The sequence below is a fragment of the Hippocampus guttulatus genome, chromosome 13 (assembly GCF_054856545.1).
Source record: "Hippocampus guttulatus isolate MCC_2025c chromosome 13, RoL_Hgut_1.0, whole genome shotgun sequence".
In the NCBI taxonomy this organism is placed as follows: Eukaryota; Metazoa; Chordata; class Actinopteri; order Syngnathiformes; family Syngnathidae; genus Hippocampus; species Hippocampus guttulatus.
The window spans coordinates 16128580-16151352 of NC_141273.1; the positions used below are offsets into that span (position 1 = coordinate 16128580).

The window sequence follows — 22773 nt, forward strand, 5'->3', positions numbered from 1 at the left end:
CTTAACTGTTGTATCGGCGTGTATCGTATCTAAGCGTATCATATTGCTTGCTATCATTCTATACTTACCGTATTTTCACGACTGTAAGGCGCCATTAAAAGTCTTAAATTTTCTCCAAAATGGACAGGACGCCTTATGATGCAGAGCGTCTTGTGTATGCGCTGAGTTCCAAAACCTGACTGACAGCCGACACGCTGTTTATATAGAGAAAAGGCGGAAGTGACTGTGGACAGGCATGCGGCAAAGAAGTCGGCCAATCAGTGAAGGGTGCGCGTGTATTTATACATATATGGAGAGAGAGAGAGAGAGAGAGAGAGAGAGAGAGAGAGAGAGAGAGAGAGAGAGAGAGAGAAAAGGCAGACGTGAGTGACAGGCATGCGGGGAAGAAGTCCGCCAATGAGTGAAGGGTGGGCGTGTAAGTGGACGCTAAAGGGACGCTACAAGCAGGTACCAACACCTGTATAGAGTGTGGCTATGTGCATTGTTGCAAAACAACTTCGGTTTTGGTTTCTAAGAACCCCCGAAAATAAATTCTACAAAGAGACACGCCTACGAAGCTCAGTTCAAACTTCAAGCCATCGGTTATGCTTTTGGCATGCGTGCCCATCTCACAGCAGCGGTGAAAAACCAAGTCAAGCAAATGAACTCTGAGCTTGCCGTTATTCCCGGAGGCTTGACTAAATAACTCCAACCGCTGGACATCGGCATCAACCGGGCGTTCAAAGTAAAGTTGCGAACGGCATGGGAACAATGAATGATCGATGGCAAACTTTACAAAGAGTGAGAGGCAGCGCCGGGCGAGTTACGCCACAATTTGCGAATGGATTGTGGCTGCTTGGACGAACGCGTCTGCTTGCACTGTTGTTCGAGTTTTTGGCAAAGCCGGCATCATTTCTGTGGAGCCACATGGCAATGAGAGTGACTGACAACGAGAGGGAACACGGCGTTTTTGATGGATTACCGGTACTTGCACAATTGTTCAATTCTGATACAGAGGATGAGGACTTTGATGGATTTCTGGGTGATGATTGATCGAAAAACGTGAGTACATTGTACGATGGCTAAATAAAATACAACGGAACTCAGTTTTGCTTCCGTTGCCTTTTTAAAAACGTGTTTTTAGCTTGTATCTGTATGTCTTGGCATGCTACCGTATGCTTCAAGCTAACGTGTTTTTTAGCGTGCGCGCATGAATGCCGTATGTTTAAGCTGGCGTATGTTTTACCACTTTAAAATTGCGCCCAATAATACAGTGCGTTTTGTCTATGTGTAAAATACAGAAATAGCACCCATTAATGAGACTGCGCCCAACCATACGGTGCGCCGAATGGTCGTGAAAATACGGTACCTACGTTTTTCTTGTGGTGATCCCCCCCCCCCCCCCCCCCCCCGCCCCTCCCGCCTCTGTGGTCCACAGGACAGCGGCGACTACCCGCTCACCATGCCCGGGCCCATGTGGAAGAAGTTCCGCTACAACTTTTGCGAGTTCATCTGCGTGCTGATCCGCCAGTGCCAGTACAGCATCATCTATGACGAGTATATGATGGACACCGTCATCTCGCTCCTCACCGGGCTGTCCGACTCCCAGGTCCGAGCCTTCAGACACACGTCCACGCTGGCCGGTAAGAGTAAGGAGACTGACCGACCGTAAGTAGAGAGGCATGTCTCGTGGAAGTTTAAGACCATTGAGTACATGGAGTCGTTGCTCTTCGTAGAGGTTCGAGACCAAGGCCTACTGTGAAGAGCAAAAATGTGTGAAGAGCAGATTTTTGGTTCATTGCCTGAGATATACGCCGACTGTTTCAAACTCATCTTAAAACATTATCAATGAGAATAATTGACTCAGAAATTATTTGATGTAAAAAACAAAAAGCACCCTGCGGACTCCCCCGTGGTGAGCGTTAACGCTCTAACATCGTTTGTCACCCGTCTGTAGCGATGAAGCTCATGACGGCGCTGGTGAATGTGGCGCTCAACCTCAGCATCCACCAGGACAACACGCAGCGGCAGTACGAGGCGGAGAGGAACAAGATCGCCGGCAAGCGGGCCAACGAGAAGTTGGAGCTCCTGCTGCAGAAAAGGAAGGAGGTCTGTGCACAAAAAAAAAATTTAAAAAGGAAACTGGCACTCCATTCATTTTTTTAAAAGTAAAAAGTATCTCATGTGTTTATCTCTGCGCAGCTTCAAGAAAACCAGGACGAGATTGAGAACATGATGAACTCCATCTTCAAGGGCATCTTTGTCCATCGCTATAGGTGCAAATTCTCATGCCCCCCCCACCGTATGAAAGCCTTTGCGGGGTCATATCTAATGATTCCATGGTGTCTGTCTGTTATCTTTGTTTTCGATTTTCCATTATCGTTTTTCATGTTGTCCTTGTTTTTTGTTGTGGCCTGTTAATGGTAAAAATGGTTAACAAGAAAAATAGATTTCCTGCGCCTTGTGTCATTGTGTTATTGGAAAAAAAATAGAAATAGTTTGAACTAGAAAAAAATATTTGGAAAAAGAGAAAAATAATTTGACAAAGCAGCTTTTGAGGACTGAAAATAAAAATCGGGGCAAACAAGAAGAAGCAGCAAGAGTGCAACAAAATGTAGGGAGAAAAACATGATTTTAGGGGCTGGATGGATTTTAAAAAATTGGGGTCTCGCTGACGGCTCTTCTCACCTCCCAGGGATGCCATCGCCGAGATCAGAGCCATCTGCATTGAGGAGATTGGCGTGTGGATGAAGATGTACAGCGACGCCTTCCTCAACGACAGCTACCTGAAGTACGTCGGCTGGACGCTACACGACCGGGTGAGTTCGGCGCAAAACTCCGCCGCCTTTTGTATCCCTTCTGTTCCTTTGCTCACTTTGGTGCGATTTATCTCCCTCCACAGCAAGGCGAGGTGCGTCTCAAGTGCCTGAAAGCTCTGCAGAACCTGTACACCAACCGCGAATTGTTCCCCAAGCTGGAGCTCTTTACCAACCGCTTCAAGGTAACGACGCCACGACGAAGACACAAAATAGGAAGTGGAGTCAAAGCCTTTGGAGTGACACCCGTTGTTTTTGTCACAACAGGACCGGATTGTATCAATGACGCTGGATAAAGAGTACGACGTGGCTGTGGAGGCTATCCGACTCGTCACTCTCATCCTGCAGTAAGTAATCCAGAAGGAATGACGGCGTTTCCGACAAAATGGCGCATCTTTTGCCCACTGTGAAGTGACATTCAAACCAACAGTGTCACTGACACGTTTTCCCAAATAATCACCCTTGCCAAAGTATTTGCCTTGTACTTTTACATTGTATAAATAAAGTTTTCTGATATAATAATTAATAATAATTCTGATAAAATAATTTCACACCAGAAATTCAAGATCTATTTTCCGTAATATGATGGACATAAACTAGATTGGACTGGAAAATTGGTAAATCCAGCTTCTTTCATCTTAGGCAGCTGGCTAAAGTCAAGCCTCTCCTTTGTTTTCTTCTTTCTGCCTACATTCTTGCTGCTGGAGGCTGTAAATTTCCCCAGTGTGGGACAAATAAAGGATATCTTATCTTATCTTATCTTTCTCATGAGCACTTTGAAAGTCTTTCATGCCTTCGTCACATCCTGGCTGGATTACTATAATGCACTTGACTTTGGAGTCAGCCAATCCTCCATTAAGCGTCTCCAGTTGGTCCAGAATGCTGCTGCTCGCCTCATGACTGGTACTCGCATAACTCCCACTGCGGCATCCCTTCACTGGCTCCCGATACACTTTAGAGTTCTTTTTTTTTAGATCCTATTATTTGTTTTCAAATCTTTAAATAGCGTCGTCCCACCTTACCTCAGGTCACCGGACCAGAGACTATTGGAGGTACCGAGAACTAAGCGGAGGCTCAGAGGGGGATCGAGCCTTTTTTGTTGCTAGTTTTAACATTTTTGTGCTTTCTCCTGTTTTTGTTCGGAATTTATTGTTTTTGCTTTGCTCCCTGTACAGCACTTTGTATGCAGCGGTGGTTGTTTTAAAGTGCTCTGTAAATACAGTTGAGTTGAGTTGAATATTGCACTTTTGTCCTTACAGGGGCAGCGAGGATGCCCTGTCCAACGAGGACTGCGAAAATGTCTACCACTTGGTCTACTCCGCCCACAGGCCCGTGGCCGTGGCCGCCGGCGAGTTCTTGCACCGGAAGTGAGTCGGCGCCGACCTCACGCAATCACGGCGCGATTTCCTTTGATCCCGTCGTGGCTTATTTGCACCCCGTTGCCACCAGGTTGTTCAGTCGTCATGACCCGCAGGCGGAAGAGGCGCTGGCCAAGCGCCGAGGCCGCAGCAGCCCCAATGGGAATCTCATACGGATGCTGGTGCTCTTCTTCCTGGAGAGTGAGGTAACGTTGGAGCCACTTCGTTGTTCCCGACCCCAGTGTCGCCTTGTGTGTGCCGTGAGAGACTGGCAGGCGTGCCGCATGAAATCGCTTTTCACGTAGTTGGTCCCAAAACAATGTACGACGATTAATGTCTCAGCCGCTTGATCATTTGATGGCGGTGACTATTTTTATGTTTATTTTATTTAGAATGTGAGGAAATTTGGGATTTTGTTTTGTTCATTTCTCTCACTGCCTCAATGCTCATTGTTTTTTTTTTTTGGTGTTTGTATGCGTAGCTTCACGAGCATGCAGCCTACCTGGTGGACTCCTTGTGGGAAAGCTCTCAGGAGCTGTTAAAAGACTGGGAGTGTATGACCGAGCTGCTGCTGGAGGAGCCCGTGCAGGGGGAGGAGTGTAAGACAACCGGACAGGATTTAGTCATTCGAAAGCGGACCACTCTTTTGCTGAATATCCCCCCCCCCCCCCTAACCTCATCCGTCCATCCCCGCAGTGCTGTCGGACAGACAGGAGAGCGCGCTCATCGAGCTGACCGTGTGCACCATTCGACAGGCAGCAGAGGCCCATCCACCCGTGGGCAGAGGCACGGGCAAACGGGTGGGTCGCGGCACGAGGGAACGGCGGCGAACCGAGATGTTTTCATTTTGGACCCAACCACCTTAAGCGGGTTGCGCACATACCAACATTCTGGGGGGGGGGGGGACTCCCATGTGATCAAAAGTCCGCAAAGATGATCCTGTTGTGTGCGCTGCTTTTGAGCCTGCTCTTTGTCGTCGGCACCCGCCCTTACTGGGTCATGTTGTGTTTCTGTGCGCCCCCGTCCAGGTGCTGACGGCCAAGGAGAGGAAGACCCAAATAGATGACAAGAACAAACTGACGGAGCACTTCATCATGGCTCTGCCCATGCTGCTGTCCAAGGTGAGCCAAGCCTTTTTTTCGCTCAAAGCCGAGATGTGAACGGGTCGCGCGACTGACCCCCCTCCCGTTTTTTCCTGCCCGCAGTACCAGGCCGACTCTGAGAAAGTGGCCAACCTGCTGCAGATCCCGCAATTCTTCGACCTGGACGTGTACAGCGCCGGGCGCATGGAGAAGCACCTGGACGCGCTGCTCAAGCAGATCCGGCTCGTGGTGGAGAAGCACATCGAGGCGGACGTGCTGGAGGCGTGCAGTAAGACCTACAGCATCCTCTGCTCGGAGGAGTACACCATCATGAACCGCGTGGACATCGCCCGCTCGCAGCTCATCGACGAGATGACCGATCGCTTCGCTCACTCCGTGGAGGAGCTGCTGCAGGAGGTGAGACGGTGTCGCAAACCAAAACTGCAGGACCCGCCGAAGCGTGTCGACAGATGAACTTACATTACCAATGTTTTTTCTTCAAATGGTTTAATAAGGGTGGGCCCGCCGGGCGAGTGGTTAGCGCGTCGACTTCACAGTTTAGAGGTCGTGGGTTCGATCCCGGCTCCGGGCTTCCTTTGTGGAGTTTGCATGTTCTCCCTGGGCCTGCGTGGCTTTTTTCCGGGTACTCCGGTTCTCTCCCACATTCCAAAAACATGCACGGCAGGCTGATTGAACACACTAAGTTGTCCCAGGGTGCGAATGTGAGCGCGTATGGTTTTTCGTCTCTGTGTGCCCTTTAATTGGCTGGCAACCGGTTCAGGGTGTCCCCCGCCTACTGCCTGAAGATGGCTGGGATAGGCTCCAGCACCCCCCCCCCCCCCCCCACGACCCATGTGAGGATAAAGCGCATCGGAAAATGGATGGATGGATAGTTCCATAGGCACCACGTCACAATTAGTTTAGCAGGTGTGCCCATCGCACAACGAAAGTAAACACTCACTTAAAATAAGATATCCTTTATTTGGCCCACACTGGGGACATTTACAGTCTACAGCAGCAAAATTAGGGGGTAGAAAGAAGAAAAACAAATAGAAGCCTGCTTTCACCCCCCCCCCCCCCCCCCCAAAAAAAATTGTAGTAACTATAATTATTTACTTGCGGCACCTACGGAAGCATGCATGTGCTGTCTTGTGCATCAACATGTTTGTCGAATCACAGGCCGAGGAGGCTGACGACGACGACATCTACAACGTTTTGTCCACCCTCAAGCGACTCACGGCCTTCCACAAGTTAGACTCTCTCGTCACTTCCAGTCCGACGGTCGCTTCGCCCTCTTTGTAAAGTAACGCTCACTAACCCCCCCCCCGCAGCGCTCACGACCTGACGCGCTGGGATCTGTTTGGCAACTGCTACCGGCTGCTGAAGGCGGGCATCGAGCTGGGCTCCATGCCGGAGCAGATCGCCGTGCAGGCGCTGCAGTGCTCCCACTACTCCATCCTGTGGCAGCTGGTCAAGATCACAGAGGGGGCGCCCAGCAAGGTGCCTGCCACACACACGGCCCCACATGAGCAACTCACACACTCACTCGGATAGAAGCATCGACTGATATAAATCGACCGTGTCAAACAGCGGCTGCGACTTTGAACGTCTGCAAAGCTGTCAACCATATTGTGTACATGTATTTATATTGAAAGAAAATGTCCTTTACGTCTAGTTATCTTTTGTCCAAAGACACTATTTCCCTAAAGAAAACAATTTTAGCAAGTTAGGCTTCAAACCATGTCATCAAGTCATTGTTATGCTCATAGCATACAAAGGAAGGCCGCTAACCTGTTTTCTGGATTTGCTTACCTAACCTAAAGATGTCGTTTACACATCATGTAAAATCAGGATTAATCAGGATTAATACTTCACAAGGAACATGTTTGCAACGTGCGGTCAGTCAAATTTTCTTTTTTTTTTTTAATGATGCTACTTGTGTATGTCCATGCAGGATGACTTGCTGGCCCTGAGGAGGGTCGTGAAGTCTTTCCTTGCCGTGTGCCAGCAGTGCCTGTCCAACGTCAACACGCCCGTCAAAGAGCAGGTACACTTTCAGAGTGCGCTTCCTCGCCACCCTAGATTTGGCCTTTTCTCGGGGTTCCTAATCAGCCCGCGCAATCGATCCGTTCCGCTCAGGCCTTCATGCTCCTCTGCGACCTGCTGATGATCTTCAGCCACCAGCTGACGACCGGCAGCCGCGAGGGCCTCCAGCCGCTGGTCTTCAACCCCGACGGCACGCTGCAGAACGAGCTGCTCAACTTCGTCCTGGACCACGTCTTCATCGACCAGGACGACGAGAGCCAGAGCATGGGTGAGAGCGGGGTTTTGAGAGACACCGGAGCGCACAAAAGGCAAAAAAACCCCCACGTCCTCTCCATCGTGAATTCCATCGCCTCTCAGAAGGGGACGAGGAGGATGAGGCCAACAAGATCGAGGCCCTGCACAAGAGGAGGAACCTGCTGGCAGCTTTCTGCAAACTCATTATCTACGACATCGTCGACATGCCCGCCGCTGCCGACATCTTCAAACACTACATGAAGGTGACTGCTCATCTCTTCGCCTTTAAAAATACGATTCCCAGGTGTCTGATTAGGTTTGCAAATGCGTGGACATTTTCCGGTGAATTTCAGCAGACTTTTCGCTTCATTTCTGGGGGAAATTCATCCATTCGAGTTTCTCTTTCTCACTCTACCTTTTTTAGTATTATAACGACTACGGCGACATCATCAAGGAGACCCTGAGTAAAACGAGGCAGACGGACAAGATCCTCTGCGCCAAGACGCTCATTCTCAGTCTGCAGCAGGTCAGATATTCCGGACGGTGCCCATGTTTATATCCACACACACACACACGCATTATTGATTTGATGGTATGCACTTGTAGCTCTTCAACGAGCTGCTGCAGGACCAAGGCCCCAACCTGGACCGCACGTCATCACACGTGAGCGGCATCAAGGAGCTGGCCCGCCGCTTTGCCCTCACCTTTGGCCTGGATCAGATCAAAACCAGGGAGGCGGTGGCCACGCTGCACAAGTGAGCTCGCCGGCGCGTGAGCTCGCCGGCGCGTGAGCGAGCGGCTTCGGCTCGGCGGTCACGACCAAACGGCGCATGCGCTGCTCTCGCCTCAGAAAGTTTCGCGCTTTTCCCTCTTTTGCCGTCACTGGTACGCTTTTATGTGGCGCCAGAAAGAAGCCAAGGAAAAAGCACTTTTTTTTCGGTTTATGGAATTGTAAACTTTATTTTTATGGGGTTTTTTTTTTGTCCATCTTTTTTTATTTCTTACGTGCTCAAAATGAGCTAAAATAACCCCCCCCCGCCAAAAAATCCCCGCAACAAATCAAGTCGCACAATAAATAAAAGTATACAAGAGTCCTACAAACTAAAATCCAAACTCAAACTGCTCTGAAAACAGTTCCAATCCGCAATTCTTTCATTTTTGTCGCGCTATTGAGCTGGAGCCGGTCTGAGGTGACTTTTGCTTCTGTTTTGCCCTCTTGTCAGAGATGGAATCGAGTTTGCCTTCAAGTACCAGAATTCTCGAGGACCAGACTTTCCTCCCATTAACTTGGCCTTCCTGGAGGTTTTGAGCGAGTTTTCTTCCAAGCTGATCCGCCAAGACAAAAAGACAGTGTAAGTTAAAATCCCGATGGCTCCAAAAGAAATATTTGATCCGCGCTAGTATTCCTGCCCCCATCCTGAAATGCCGCGCATCCCGCCAGCCACTCGTACCTGGAGAAGTTCATGTCGGAGTCCATGTCGGAGCGGCGGGAGGACGTGTGGCTGCCGCTGATCTCGTACCGGAACAGCCTGCTGACGGGCGGCGACGAGGACCACATGTCAGTCACGTCGGGCTCCAGCAGCAAGACGGGCTCGGTCCGCAGCAAGAAGGGACGGCCGCCGCTCCACAAGAAACGCGTGGAGGGTACGGCGTTTAAGGCCTCAAAGAAATGTGATTTATTCTGGGATTTCCTCTCCGTCATCCACAAAATACTGCGAAAATAATTCAATTCATCTTGTCTGTATCTTAGCGGGAATTAACCCCCCCCTTATTTATTTATTTTTAAATAGTAGCCGCAAGCAATGCGCATCAGCAGGGACATGCTTTGCTACTTAAAAAAAAACAAAAAACCTCATCCTGGGAAATACTTTTGAATTAACGAGTGAGATCATTTGATTGACTCGCCTTGAGCTTGAGGTGAGGGCGTGCTGAGCAACGGCGTCGGGTGTACTCACGTCGACTTCCTCCTGACCTTGCAGAGGAGAGCAGCGTGGAGGGCTCGTGGCTGATGCGCAACGACACCTTGCAGACGCCCAGCACGCTGCAAACCCCTCAGCTCACCTCCACCGTCCTCCGGGAAAACAGGCCGGCGGAACACATGCCCGACCCCGACTCGGAACCCGGGTCGGAGAACGACTTTGTCCACAAGTGAGCGCCGCTGCCGCCGCCGCCGCCGCCGCCTTTCGGCTCATTTGAAGCACCCTTTTTGCGTGTCTGCTTCACTCCGCCGTGCCTTCAGCCCGCAGATGCAAATGTCGTGGCTCAGCCAGCAGAAGATGGAGGACGTGAGCCGGAAGGACCGGACGGCCATGAACTACATCAAGTCACGTAGCAATCAGGGCGTCCGGCAGACCGTGTAAGTTGGAAAAGTTGCCGCATGCGTTCTGTATACTGGAATACACACACACACACGCACACGCGCAAGATGCTCAATTTAGGCCCAGTTATCATACATCGCTGTGTACCTCGCTTTAGCTAATGGCATGATCGGTGAGGAAACATCACTCTCAACACGCCCCACATTGCAGGATAAATTCTATTTTACAGACATCTGATAATTCCGGCCTTTTATTGGACATGGATTCTCAAATAAAGCCCGATCATTCACTCATGAGCCGCCGATCGATTAAATGTGGACTAACACAACCGATAATCGCGCTATGCCTGGTTCGACGGCATATTTGTGGAGCGGGGTGGTCCCGTGGGCGTCAAATGACTGCGCTTGGCTTCAGGCGCGGGCTGATGGAGGATGACGCCGAGCCCATCTTCGAGGACGTGATGATGTCGTCGCGAGGCCAACTGGAGGACATGAACGAGGAGTTCGAAGACACCATGGTCATCGACCTGGTCGGTGACGACGCCGTCGGCTGGCCGCGCTTGTTTGAGCCGTTCAGTTCTTTGTCTTGATGAATGGTTGAGTAGGATTTTTGTGTGTGTGTGTTTTTTATTTTTTTTTAAACCCCGCCAGCCGCCATCGAGGAACAGACGCGAAAGAGCGGAACTAAGACCGGACTTCTTCGACTCGGCAGCCATGATCGAGGACGAGTCGGTAAGAAATTCCGACAGTAACCGTCACTCGGCACTCAAGTGCAACGGTTTGGTTTAATTCAGTGCACTCGCAAAACTAATTTGATGATTCAAATTCGTTAAACCCCTGCTGGTCTTTAACTGAAGAACTTTTTTTTTTTGAGGCTTCTATCAGGCAAGAAAATTTGATACCTTTCAACTTAATTCAAAATTGATGCCACGCAGCTCTCAATAAGTCCCATTTGTCAAAGAAAACCAATCACAAAAATCATAATTATTTACAAAGTCTCTATTTATTTTTTGCGCATCCAAAATTTAAGGCCTTCTTCTTCCCATCAAATATTTGCATGAACGTTTATTGTGAATTATTTGTTTGTGTGTCCTTGCAGGGGTTCAGCATGCCCATGTTCTGATGACAATGGTTTGGGGGGGGGGGGAGAAAAAAGGCGCTTTCTGATCAGGAAGTAAAAAGACAGCGGTGGTGGGGTGGATCCACGTGAGCTGTCAGTCACACTCCTTTGCGAAGAAGGTACAGTATTGTACAAGTACTTCACCGCTGGACACCTGGTCCACCTCTTCTTCCTCCCAGGACAGTTTGGAGAAAGTGTTGGCCGGGTGTTCCACTCTGTACCCCCCCCCCCCCCCAACCTCCCACCCCTCCTCTCTCTCTCTCTCGTGCCCTTCCCTTCCCTTGTGTTTGCACTTTGGTCCATCCGCATCAGTTCAAACCAAGAGTGGATGTCAACTCTACATGGTCTATATCTGTGCTCTTATCACTCCTCCCCGCCATCCCGTTCCGATCTCGGGAGTTACTCTGCACACAAATAGTTTTTTTGTAAAGTCAAAACAAAAACAAGAAAAAGACATTTCTAATTCTGTAGCTTTAGTACGAAAAGTTTTAAAATGAAGTGTTTGTTTGTACAGCGTTTCCTTCTCGAATGTGTATTCTTTTCATTTGTTGCCAAATGGTGGCCTACATACAAACATTCTCTTCCGGATCTTCCCCGTCTCACCTTTTTTTTTTTTTTAAACCCACCCGCCCCCCTTCCCTCACTGCTTCAGTATTTGCTGTTGCCCCCTCGCCGCTACAGACAGTGTTTGACTCGTGTCGGTGCATCACATATGTTGTTTGAATGTGTATTCAGGTTTTGCTTGTGTAAATATCACAGACTGTCCGCGGAGCCCTAACGTGCTCTCAAAAGCCTCCTTTTTTTTTTCTGTTGTTTTAAGTCGACCTTCAATCGTTTTTAAGAAAATAAAATGTGTACTCAATTTACAGTTGTCATCTTTTTGCACCCAAAAAGTAAAGAAAAACATGGTTTACCGTATTGTAGTTTTCTACTTTGATATTTCATCCCCCACCAGTGGCCCTACTGACCAATTAGACAAAAAAAGTCAGTTTTGTCAAAGTCCATTATTTATTGTATTACGATTAAAAAGGCACCATTTCTACTTGACCTAAATTCAAACATGAGGAGTGAAGCTGAAGGTGGATGGGGGGACGACGACAATCAAAATATTCCTCATATGAATGAAATTCATCAGTTAAATATGACAAGAATGTCACCCAAAAAATTGTCCAGATGCGATCCGGGATTGACCGGGATTTTTGCACTCCAGGCTTCCAGTGGAGTGGAGAGGAAGGGGGAAAACAAACGAGGCGATGTTTACAGAGGAATGTTGGCGTGCTTCTTCCAAGGGTTGACCTGCTTCTTGCTGGCCAGCACCTCCAAGTCTCGGCAAATCCTCTTACGCGTGGTGGACGGCTCGATGATGTCGTCCACGAAACCTGCAGTACCAGTATGAGTGAGATTGTGTTCCAGAGGAGTGTTAAAAATCTTTTTAGGAAATATTGCTAAATTTTAAGAATTTAAATAAAAAATAATTGTACAAATAATATGTTAAGTCCCCCAAAGTTAAGACTATAATGATGGACAAATACAACTCCCCCAAGTATTTATTTGATGGAAATATCGTCCAAAGAAAATCCAATAAATTTCAGATTCCAATTATTCACTTAGACTAATTTTTAGTCATTTTGATTATAGTAAAATTTATCACTCCCACAAAAATATTAATTTATTGCCATAACAAAATCTACTAAATAGATCTTTGAAGTATATTCAACAACAAAATCTAAATCTTGCTAAAACAAATGAAAAAAAAAAAGATTTATCATTAGAAAAATGTGGATAAAGCAATTTTATTACTGACCAATAACAGAAACCCCTCAGCTCTGAAAATATGCAATGTAAAAATACCCCAAATATGAAATTGATGCCCCATTCGAGATTTTATTTTTTTTTCTCAAAGGATAATTATATTAAATGTCTATGAAACTCCACACCTTTATCAAAAATATATATGCTGTTGACTTCTGCTAAAAAGGTCAGGTGGCAGTCAGGAGGTACCTCTGACTGCAGCAGGGAAAGGGTTGGCAAACTTGTCTACATATTCTGCTTCAGCCTCGGCCTGGTTCTCCTTCCCTCTGAAGATGATCTGAACGGCTCCCTAACACAAATTCACCGGGTATTAAAACAAAAAAAGTCTCCACACAAATGCTGGGCTTTTGAAGTCTAAAAAATGACACCCAGATAAATAATTTCAAAAATGTTTCTGTGATTAATATCAACTCTAACCTGGATGAATGAATTGGGAGAAAATTCGAGATTAAGCACAAAAAAAAAAATTAGGAAGAGAGAATTTGGTTGAAATAAAGTTCAGCTGTTCTCGTCGGGTGATGGAAGGCTTTGTACCTTTGCGCCCATGACGGCCACCTCAGCCGTAGGCCAAGCGTAGTTGACGTCTCCTCTCAGGTGTTTGGAGCTCATCACGTCGTACGCGCCACCATAAGCCTGCAATAGAGCAAATTTTAAATGCCAGGGGAAAAAAAAAAAAAGTCCTGCTAAACATTGCCTTACATTGTAAGCCCCCCCGCCCCATTTGAGTCTTTTCTCACAAATATGAACTTCATTAGCATTGTTCAAAAAGAATAATCATTGTTCCAAAAATGGTTAATCATAAGGTCACGCACCTTCCTGGTGATGACGGTGATCTTCGGCACGGTGGCCTCGGCAAAGGCGAACAGCAGCTTGGCTCCGTGGCGGATGATGCCGCCGTACTCCTGAGACGTGCCCGGCAGGAAGCCCGGCACGTCCACGAAGGTGACGATGGGAATGTTGAAGGCGTCGCAGAAACGTACGAAGCGAGCACCTTTCACCGATGAGTTGATGTCCAGGCAGCCTGACCGCCAAACCCACCAAAAATGTGACCGACGAGACACTACGCTGTATGAACGAGACGGGCGACAATTTTGACTCACCGGAAGCCACTTTGGGCTGGTTACCTACCATGCCCACCGTGCGCCCATTCATGCGAGCGAATCCCACCACAATGTTTTTGGCGTAGTCGGGCATGATCTCGAAGAATTCTCTCTCATCTACGATCTAGCAAAGGTGGCAAAAGAACTGTACTTAAGTAGAAGTATGGATACTTTTGTTAAAAAACTAAAGACGAAAGTGGGGTGTGCAAAAAAGTGCAAATACTTGTTTTGAATCCCATCACCGCCATGTACCGGTAGTTTCAGGCAGACTCGTTTTCTTTCCCCGTGATCCTCACACGTTGTTGTTTTGATCACTTACAGCGTGGACGATGTCCAACATGTCGTAGGCCTTCGTCGACTCAAACGGGACGATGGTGTCCAGCATCGGAACCAGGCGCTCGCTAAAGTAAGGCCAGACAAAAAAGAAAATTGGACATTTTCCACTTGGGGCAGTTGCGCAAGTGCAACAAGTCAGGGTTGGGGTTTTGCATGGAGGGGAGTGGCTAAGGGGTTTTTTTTGGGCTCACAAATTCTAGCTGGCCAGGTATTTACTTACTTATTTATTTTACATTTTCCTTCTGATGTAAAAAGTGCAAAGACGCGCCGAGCCGTTTTGTCTACCTGGAGTCGTGACACTCCCTAACAGGCGCAGCGTCCTGATTGCTGAGCGGCAGGAAGTTGAAGAAGTGGCGCAGGTGCAGCAGAGCTTCCACGTCATTCTCGAATGCCCGGTGTGCCACGCCTGGAGAAGGACCACAAACGACCCTCGCAATTTCCACAGAGGTTACGCAAAACTGGGACGACGGCGACGACAAATCTACTGACCGGATACGCTTGTGTGCGTCTTGGCTCCGCCCAACTCCTCCTGAGTGACGTCTTCATTCGTGACGGACTTGACCACGTCGGGACCCGTGATGAACAGGTACGACGTGTCCTTGCGTGCAGATGCGAGCGGTTAACGGTTTTACAAACACAAAAAGCGGAGCGACACATGTCGACAGATAATAACGAAGTATCCGTTTCCCATTTTCAATTGTAGCGGTTTTTACAAATACAAACAGGATTTGTGTGTCAAATGTTCATTTGCACGAGCACAAATTTACACTACAAAACAAAACATCCCAACAGGCAAAGCTGAATTATTTGAATTGAGTTGGATGAGGGGCCCAGGACAAGTAGCATGTTCTCTCTCCCTCACCTTGACCATGAAGGTGAAATCGGTCAGGGCGGGTGAGTAGACGGCACCGCCCGCACAGGGTCCCATGATGAGGGAGATCTGAGGGACCACCCCGGACGCCATTACATTCCTCTAGAGGGATTCACACACACATACATTGCACTTTATAATCCCGTGTGTCTCAAGTCACAATTGTGGTTGTGCTTACTGATTTTGAACCGATATAATGTGGTACATGGCTTTATAATTCGGTGAAATTTAATAATACGTTTTTATTTTCATTTTTTTACATTTCAATATCATTTTTAGCATTTAAAAAATGGGGGGGAGCATGTTTTTGGATACATTTTTAAAATAATTTTCCCCTCAAGAATATTTTTAATAAATTCAAATAACACACGGTGTATTTTGTTGAAATCAGGTGTGTCTTATAAATATAATGTTAAGAATTAGTTATGTTTTATTATTCATCAGACTTGTTTTCTGGGTGACTGTGTGGCGTGCACGTCACCAGGAATATGTCTGCGTATCCGGCCAGGGACTCCACGCCCTCTTGGATGCGAGCACCTCCGGAGTCATTGAGACCGATGACGGGCGCTCCCACCATCATGGCCTGGTCCATTATCTAAACGGCGACGAGCTCACATGTCACCGATGACAACACGTCCGCTCGAAATCCTCCTTGGCAAACGCTTACCTTGCAAATCTTCTGCGCGTGAGCTCCAGACAGACTGCCGCCAAATACAGTGAAATCCTGAACACCCAAATTACGATACGTTAAGGATTCGCAGTTTTGTTTTCGTTTTCAACACTTTTTTGGGGGTCAGGGGGTGCTGATAATGCAAAAGTCAATGGTTAAACAAGGATGGGGTTTTGGGGGTCTCCTGAAAAGTGACTATTCTATAGGTATGGAGATTCCGCCCACAAATAAATAATTTTGATCAAATTAGCATGAGAAAAAGTCGTGCCGGTAAAGTCCTTAAGAGCCCCACCTGACTGAAAACGTACACCAGGCGGCCGTTGATTCTGCCGCTTCCCGTCACCACGCTATCACCTGGGAACTGTCGGCACAAAACAAGAAGTGACATCACACACACTCAGGAAGAGGAAGCTGAAGGAAGATGACAACGACCATCACCTTGTTTTGATCCTGCTCCATGCCGAAGTCGGAGCAGCGATGCTCCACGAACATATCAGTCTCGCAGAAGGACTCGGCGTCCAGCAGGAGTTCAACTCGCTCTCGAGCTGTCAGCTTGCCCTACGCAAGTGTTATTAACTTTTAATTATATGTCATGGTTATCCCACTACATAAGTAATAACACCTCAAGTTTCTAGCTTTTTGTTTATTTTTTAAAATATTTGTTTTGGGTTTTTTTGTATTTGGAGAATCTTGTGACCAAAGAGGTAGAAAATTTCCCAAGTCACTACGTCGTTCCAACTCCACCAAGACTTATTAATTATCTTTTCACCCGTTTGTGTTGCGCGTCGATCCTCTTCTGACCTCCCCCGACCAGCGCCGCCTTACGTTTCTTCTCAATGCGCTCTCTCACGGACAGGTGGCTGACAGAGTAGCATCGGTTCGTCGCGAGTGTCGGTGCGCCATGTTTGACCGGCGCCAGACTCCTGAACGACAGCCGCAAGCCGTCGAGAAACCCGCGGCTTCCCCGAGCAACACAGTAAGCCGCCATCATTGCTGCGCGTGTCTCTCCTGTGACAGAAGGCAAGTCGAAACGAGCAGTCATACGAGCCAATGGCGAGCGAGGGGCGCTCTCCCTCAACCAATTGCACTGGAGGGGAGAAAAGGCGGGACTTAAGTAAAAGGGGTTCGGTCTATTCAAGACACCAATTTCACCCTGGCTTTACTCTTTCAGGTACATAGGTCTTTTTTTTGGACTCTTATAAGGCGCGCGTGTGTGTGTGTGTGTTTGTTTTGCATACATATTTGAATGCATTACAAGTATTCTATGTTGGATTTGTATTATACTTTCTGATGTGCTGAATTTCAAATCTTGGAGCGTAAAGACAGTTACTTCAGACTTGTACCTGATTCTTCAGCTTTGCAAATATTAAACCTTATCGGCCAAGGCGCTGGAGCGTACCGAGTACCAGACGTGCCTGGCTGCCATATTGGGAAGGACAACGTTCCTGTCAAAGGCAATGATTTAACATTGAAATTCAATTTAACTTTTCCCGTTGATTTTCATTATATTTACTATAGTGTTAATGCCCAAACGTGAACTCAAAAAGAAATGTGAAAGTTCTTGTAAATTTGCAAATGTACTGTAGGTTAAGACAATTTGACAATGTCTATTTCATTTACAGCTGAAGCAATATCCAAATTAATAAAATCAAATTTGCGTTCAATTTTAAACGCCTGCTCGCCTTTGTTACTGACTTTTATTATAACTGATGAAATTATAATAGCAGATTTTTACAGCAGTGCGCAAGAACATCGAAAGGGGACGTTGTGCCGAGACAGGAGCCCTTCTTTCCACTCACGCCCCCACCTAAAACGGTAACCACGGTAACTAACGAAGTCTCGCGTGAATTCGTTTAGCGTCGCGCGAGAAAAGCAATATCTATGGAGAGAGGGACTTGATGCGAGGAAGTGCAAATCAAATGATTGATGAAATTTCCGAAAGGCACAGCGAGCTTCATGTGTCCTTTCGCCGGCCGGCCGGCCGTTACGGTAGATCGCACGGAAGAAACCACCAACACCGCGGGATCAACTAACATCCAGACCCACCCTGTCTACAAGGCAGCCCGGAGGGAATTTGAACATTTCCGATAGCTCTATTTTTTGGGGGGGGAAGCTAACAATGCTAACTTTAGCTTTGTTTACATGTATCGCGCGCGTCGTAACTGGGAGCTAATCGCAAACCGAATCTGTTTAACCACCACGTATGACCCCGACGTTATTTTTTGAGCACAATTAAGCGACTTGTTTTGAAAATACTTTATTTATGGCCAGTCGAGTGACTTCTCGCGCGAGGCTAGAAGCCGCCGACACCACCGCCAGCGAGCTAGCTAGCTTGCTAAGCTAACAGGCTAGGATCCGCTAAACAATGCTACCCCTTTGAAGATGGCTATACAACTACAACGTTCGTCCCGACTGCGAGTAAGAATGTGAAGAATTATGACGTCGTGCGAACCAGCGTTTCCACCAAAGAGCGCTGATATTGATATATTTTAGATATACTACAAATGGCTTGCAGCTTACTGGCCACTCCGATACTGGACTGATAAAAGAAGCGTCAATAGCCCCTCTGCCTAGCTTGGATATAAACTCCTTCCACATCCACGCGCGGCGTACCCCAACTCCTCCCCCAGAGAGGCGGCGATGAACCCGGTCAACGCGGCCGCGCTGTACGTGTCCGCCAGCCGGGCCGTGCTGCAGTGCGACCCGCGGCAGCCGCACACCTTCTCGGACATGTACACGCTGCTGCCCTTCTTCCGACAATCGTTGGCATGTCTCGTCTGTGGTAAGCGCCTCTACGGGGAAAATCGTAATATTGCCGTGTTATTTATACCACTGGTGTGTGTGTGTGTGGCAGCGCTTGACACAATTTGTCGTCGCCCTGGCAACGAGGCCGAGCCCCTATCATGTCTTTCTCGCCCTCAGTTGCCAAAACATGACTCCGCTTTTCTTTACTATTCATGCTGTATTTAGCTAGCTAGCACTGCTCACTTAAAAAGGACATGCAGTTGCAAGAAAAAAAGGATGTGAAGTCTTAGGAATGATTTCTGCATGAATTGGTCCAAAAAATGTGTTCTGAACTTCATCTAAGTCACAGCAGTAGACAAACACAGTCTGCTTGAGCTAATACCACACAAACAGTATGTCTTAATGTATTCTTATTGAACACACCATGTAAACGCCACAAAAATTGTGGAGTTTGTAATGTTACCAATACTGCACAAAGAGTGTCTCTGGACTGCCTTTCACCTATCAAGTATTAAATTGATAGTGTGAAGATTCGAATCGTGGTTGCAGATTGCTGACTGGAAGGCAAGCTTGCTAAGGACAGATTGATACGGTTGGATTGTAGGATTCTAAATTAATAAATATATAATAAATATATACAACCCATTAATAATCAGCCGATATTCAACCATTTGAAGATAATGATAATCGGGTGGAGTTTTGCCGATTAAATTCTGACATATTGTGACAGTCTCATGGGATATTAACTCATTCAGTACCAGCCAATTCTGGACCAAGTCTGAAAAGACGTTTAAAAATGTCTTTGGGAGTGAATGAGTTAAATGTTCACTGTTGGGACTTACTCAGAATGAGATCCCTGCACCGTTTGCCCACTAGATAGAGCTCTGACTCCTTTGCCACTCATCAAGAGGGCAGCAGGTCCACCAAACAGCTTAAAATGTTTTGATAGCTGCAGTTTTACTTTGAACAAGCAATTTTTTTTTTCTCCTCCAGGCGAGCTCGTGCGGGATCCGGTGTCGGCGCCGCACCCCGGCTGTCCGCACCACGTGTGTCTGGGCTGCCGGGGCCAGAAGACGACAGCGGGGCGGGCGGCTTGCGGCCGCTGCCGGGACGCGGGCGGCTTCCGAGAGGACAAGCAGCTATCGCTGCTGGTGCGGCTCTACCGAAAGCTGTGCGTCTACGTGGCCCACTCGGCGCTGCTGCCGTGCGTCAGCGCCAACGCCGAGCTGATGGCGCTGCTGGAGGAGGCGCTGGTGGTACCGGCAGAGGACGCAGAGTCGCCGGACGCCCAGGATTCCTCTGCAAGTAGGGAGCTATTCTGGTTAACTAAAACGAATGAAATAACTCAAGCAAAAATGAAAACGTTTTTTTTAAAAAAATGAAAACCTATATAATCATCGCGAAAATGTCCACAGGTTTTGTTTAGGTAAGTATTAGCCATTTTAAATGTGTTTATTTTGGTATAAAATGATGGTCAAATGCTTATTTTAAAATTGTAGTTTTATTTTTTACCCATTATTTGATTGCTTTTTTTTTTTTAATCTTGAGCTTGACAAATACTCTATTAAAAATAAAACAATACAAAAACTAAGCTAAAACATAATGCTTGGTGGGGGATGGAAATAAGACCTGCTCTCAAAAGTAATTAAAACAAACTGAATTTAAAAAAATAAAGTCAAAATGAATTAAAAACGAATAATAAAAGAAAGAAATCAATATTATCACCCTGCTAGGAGCACCGGACGGCGAGTTGGTGAAAAGCGAGTCTGTGGACAAGGAGTTGCCGGATGGCGAGCCCGCCGAGGATGGCGACTTGGAGCCGGAAGCCATCGAGTCAACCGCCCCCACCAAGGAGCTGCGCCAACCCGCCGAGCTGTACCCAGAGCGCGGGTCGTGCAACCGAGCACTCCTGGAGAGCCTGGAGCCCTCCTCGCCCGAGCTGGAGGTGTGCGAGCTGATGGAGGAGACGCTAGCTCCACCCCCTGCTGAGGGACACTCCGCGTCCGACACGGCCACCCTGGAGCTGAGTCTCACCACTGGACCCTTCACCGCGGGAGCCTTTTCCCCCGGATCCTTCCCCAACGGAGCCTTCACCCCCCCGCCGGGCGGCAGGGAGTTGGAGGAGGGCGAGGTGCTTCTTCTCAGCGTCGAGGAGGTTCTCCAGACTCTGGACCCCCTCCAGCCGCCCACTGACGGCCCCCCGGACCGGCACTCTCACATGTACCTGCAGTTGGACGCCGCACACAACTACACGCAGCTCCACGCGGACAGGACTCACGTGGCGCTGAGCCCGGCGTTCCCCCATCCGCCTCTCGCCGTCCCCCCGCCCCCCTCGCCCTCCTCCTCACCGCCTTCGTCGTCGCGCCACAAACGCAAGCGCTCGCGATCGGAGAGCGACCGGGAGCAGGTGAAGCCGCTCCCCATCGCTTCCATCCTGCAGGGGCCCACGTCGCCGCGCGCGCAGCACGCCGCCGCCGCGCCACCCCACGCTTATTCATCTCTATACAACGGGGCGTCGCCCAAGCCCGCACGCCACCACCATCACCACCACCACCACCACCACAGCAAGGGCGCCCGCAAGCACGGCGAGCTGGGAGCCAAGAAGAAGGCTCGCTCGGGCGCCAAGTGCAGAGAGCGCGGCAAAGAGCAGCGCCTGCAACTGACCGGCTGCCTGGTGCCCCCCGCACCGCCGCGGCCCCCCTACAAGAAGCCCGTGGAGAAGAAAGGCTGCAAATGCGGACGCGCCACCCAGAACCCCTCGGTGCTCACCTGCAGGGGGCAGCGATGCCCCTGTTACTCCAACCGCAAGGTGAGAATAGGACCCAACCATTCATATTATCAAAATAGTTTTGTACTGTAGTTCATTCGTGATAATTACTCTGTTCAAAAATGTTTGTGGTGTTAACTGTCGGCAGGCGTGCCTGGACTGCATTTGCCGCGGCTGCCAGAACTCTTACATGGCCAACGGCGAGAAGAAGCTGGAGGCATTCGCCGTGCCCGAGAAGGCGCTGGAGCAGACGCGGCTCACGCTGGGCATCAACCTCACCAGCATCGCGGCGGCCGCCGCCCTCCGCAGCCCACCGGGCAGCGGACTTCGCGCCGGCACCCTGCTCAACGTGGCCACGGCCACCGGCGCGCCCGTGGCCACCGCCTTTCTGTCGGCCAGCACACCGCCGAGGGACCCCGCCTACGAGGACAGCCTGGAGCTGCTCATTGGCTGAACTCCCCGAAGAGGCAGGCCAGACTTTCTTTTTTTTTTTTTTATGGTTTCTTTCGGGTGCTCATCGAATGTTACGGCCGCACGCCACACCTGGTCCCCTGAATGGGGCGCACTATGGCAGCTGCTCTTCTTCTGTGGTGGAAAATGCGCAGTAGTCAGACTAGCGTGGCTGTGCCAAACCCTCCTGTATCGTGCCTGTGTGCGTGCGTGCGTGTGTGTGAGAGATCGACCCCCCAACACATAGACCACCTTCAAAGGCAATAGGGACCCCCCACCCCACCCATCCTACCGCCACACCATACCCCCATGGCTCCATTTTTTAAAATTTCTTCCGCTGTGCAAGCGACCATAACATGGAAGCACTTGTTGACTGACATTTAGCGTCGCTAGCACTGAGCGTGAGGCGGAGAAAAAAAAAAACTCCAGCGGTGCGTTCAAAGACAACGGCGGCGTTTCTCTTAAAAGCAAAGACACAAGTTGTCTTCACCTTTTCAGCCCTCCCCAAAAAGAGTATTTTTTCACACCAATTGATTTGGTGCTGTGTTGTGAGAATGACATGTCTGAGGGTGTGCGGGAGAGTATGCGCCTGTCTCTATGCTTGAGAGAGAGGCTGTATGCGTGCATGCATGAGAGAGAGAGTGCGTGTCCAAATGCATCGCCACTGTACGGGTCCAGCAAGTTAGGGACCAATCAAACATTTATTTTAAAACCAACAAAGAAAGTGCGTAAAAATGATCATCGGAGTGAATAAGACTCTTAGCGCGATATCGAGCCTTCTTTCAATTGGTAGCAGGCACGTTACGTCGTAACAACCATCAGCATATATAATGTAATCTTCCCATATGTGTGCATTGATGTGTCTTTTTGGGCATTACTTGAAGTCGGATTAGTTTTAGGTTGTTTGTTTTTTTTGTATCGCTAAAGGTGTTTGAGGATGAAAACGTTCACTGCCATAACAACATGGACACGATCAGCAAGACGTCAATTAAATGATAGTTTTTTACTTTTTCACTAGTGTCTGTGTGCGTCTCTGTGTGCAGCTCTTCATGCTTTTGACACTCTTTTTA

General features: G+C 48.6%; 3 protein-coding genes across 3 annotated transcripts in view; 2 read left to right on the top strand and 1 right to left on the bottom strand.

The window, feature by feature from the left end:
• stag1a (STAG1 cohesin complex component a) overlaps positions 1–11814 on the top strand; it is a 28499-nt gene extending 16685 nt beyond the window's left edge. The window contains exons 7-32 of the mRNA XM_086127829.1: positions 1418–1622; positions 1937–2088; positions 2182–2255; positions 2675–2798; positions 2882–2980; positions 3063–3142; positions 4055–4162; positions 4245–4359; positions 4635–4752; positions 4850–4953; positions 5182–5274; positions 5359–5652; positions 6415–6485; positions 6567–6735; positions 7190–7282; positions 7375–7549; positions 7639–7778; positions 7940–8041; positions 8122–8270; positions 8739–8867; positions 8957–9159; positions 9495–9663; positions 9755–9871; positions 10248–10362; positions 10484–10564; positions 10932–11814. Coding sequence (XP_085983955.1) covers positions 1418–1622; positions 1937–2088; positions 2182–2255; positions 2675–2798; positions 2882–2980; positions 3063–3142; positions 4055–4162; positions 4245–4359; positions 4635–4752; positions 4850–4953; positions 5182–5274; positions 5359–5652; positions 6415–6485; positions 6567–6735; positions 7190–7282; positions 7375–7549; positions 7639–7778; positions 7940–8041; positions 8122–8270; positions 8739–8867; positions 8957–9159; positions 9495–9663; positions 9755–9871; positions 10248–10362; positions 10484–10564; positions 10932–10955 — 3303 coding nt within the window. The 3' untranslated portion in view covers positions 10956–11814. The remainder of the gene's footprint in view (positions 1–1417; positions 1623–1936; positions 2089–2181; positions 2256–2674; positions 2799–2881; positions 2981–3062; positions 3143–4054; positions 4163–4244; positions 4360–4634; positions 4753–4849; positions 4954–5181; positions 5275–5358; positions 5653–6414; positions 6486–6566; positions 6736–7189; positions 7283–7374; positions 7550–7638; positions 7779–7939; positions 8042–8121; positions 8271–8738; positions 8868–8956; positions 9160–9494; positions 9664–9754; positions 9872–10247; positions 10363–10483; positions 10565–10931) is intronic.
• Positions 11815–11941: 127 nt separating this feature from the next.
• Positions 11942–16749, bottom strand: pccb (propionyl-CoA carboxylase subunit beta). Its single transcript, XM_086127831.1, has 14 exons — positions 16511–16749; positions 16180–16299; positions 16034–16102; positions 15739–15795; positions 15553–15666; positions 15063–15173; positions 14690–14798; positions 14486–14606; positions 14184–14265; positions 13865–13988; positions 13577–13785; positions 13299–13397; positions 12954–13053; positions 11942–12331 (listed from the first exon to the last, which is right to left on the bottom strand). The coding sequence occupies exons 1-14, from the start codon at positions 16730–16732 to the stop codon at positions 12210–12212; spliced, it is 1659 nt and encodes a 552-aa protein (XP_085983957.1). The 5' UTR covers positions 16733–16749; the 3' UTR covers positions 11942–12209.
• Positions 16741–22717, top strand: msl2a (MSL complex subunit 2a). The gene is made up of 4 exons (XM_086127830.1): positions 16741–18523; positions 19480–19791; positions 20220–21295; positions 21402–22717. The coding sequence occupies exons 1-4, from the start codon at positions 18382–18384 to the stop codon at positions 21705–21707; spliced, it is 1836 nt and encodes a 611-aa protein (XP_085983956.1). The 5' UTR covers positions 16741–18381; the 3' UTR covers positions 21708–22717.
• The last annotated feature ends 56 nt before the right edge of the window (positions 22718–22773 follow it).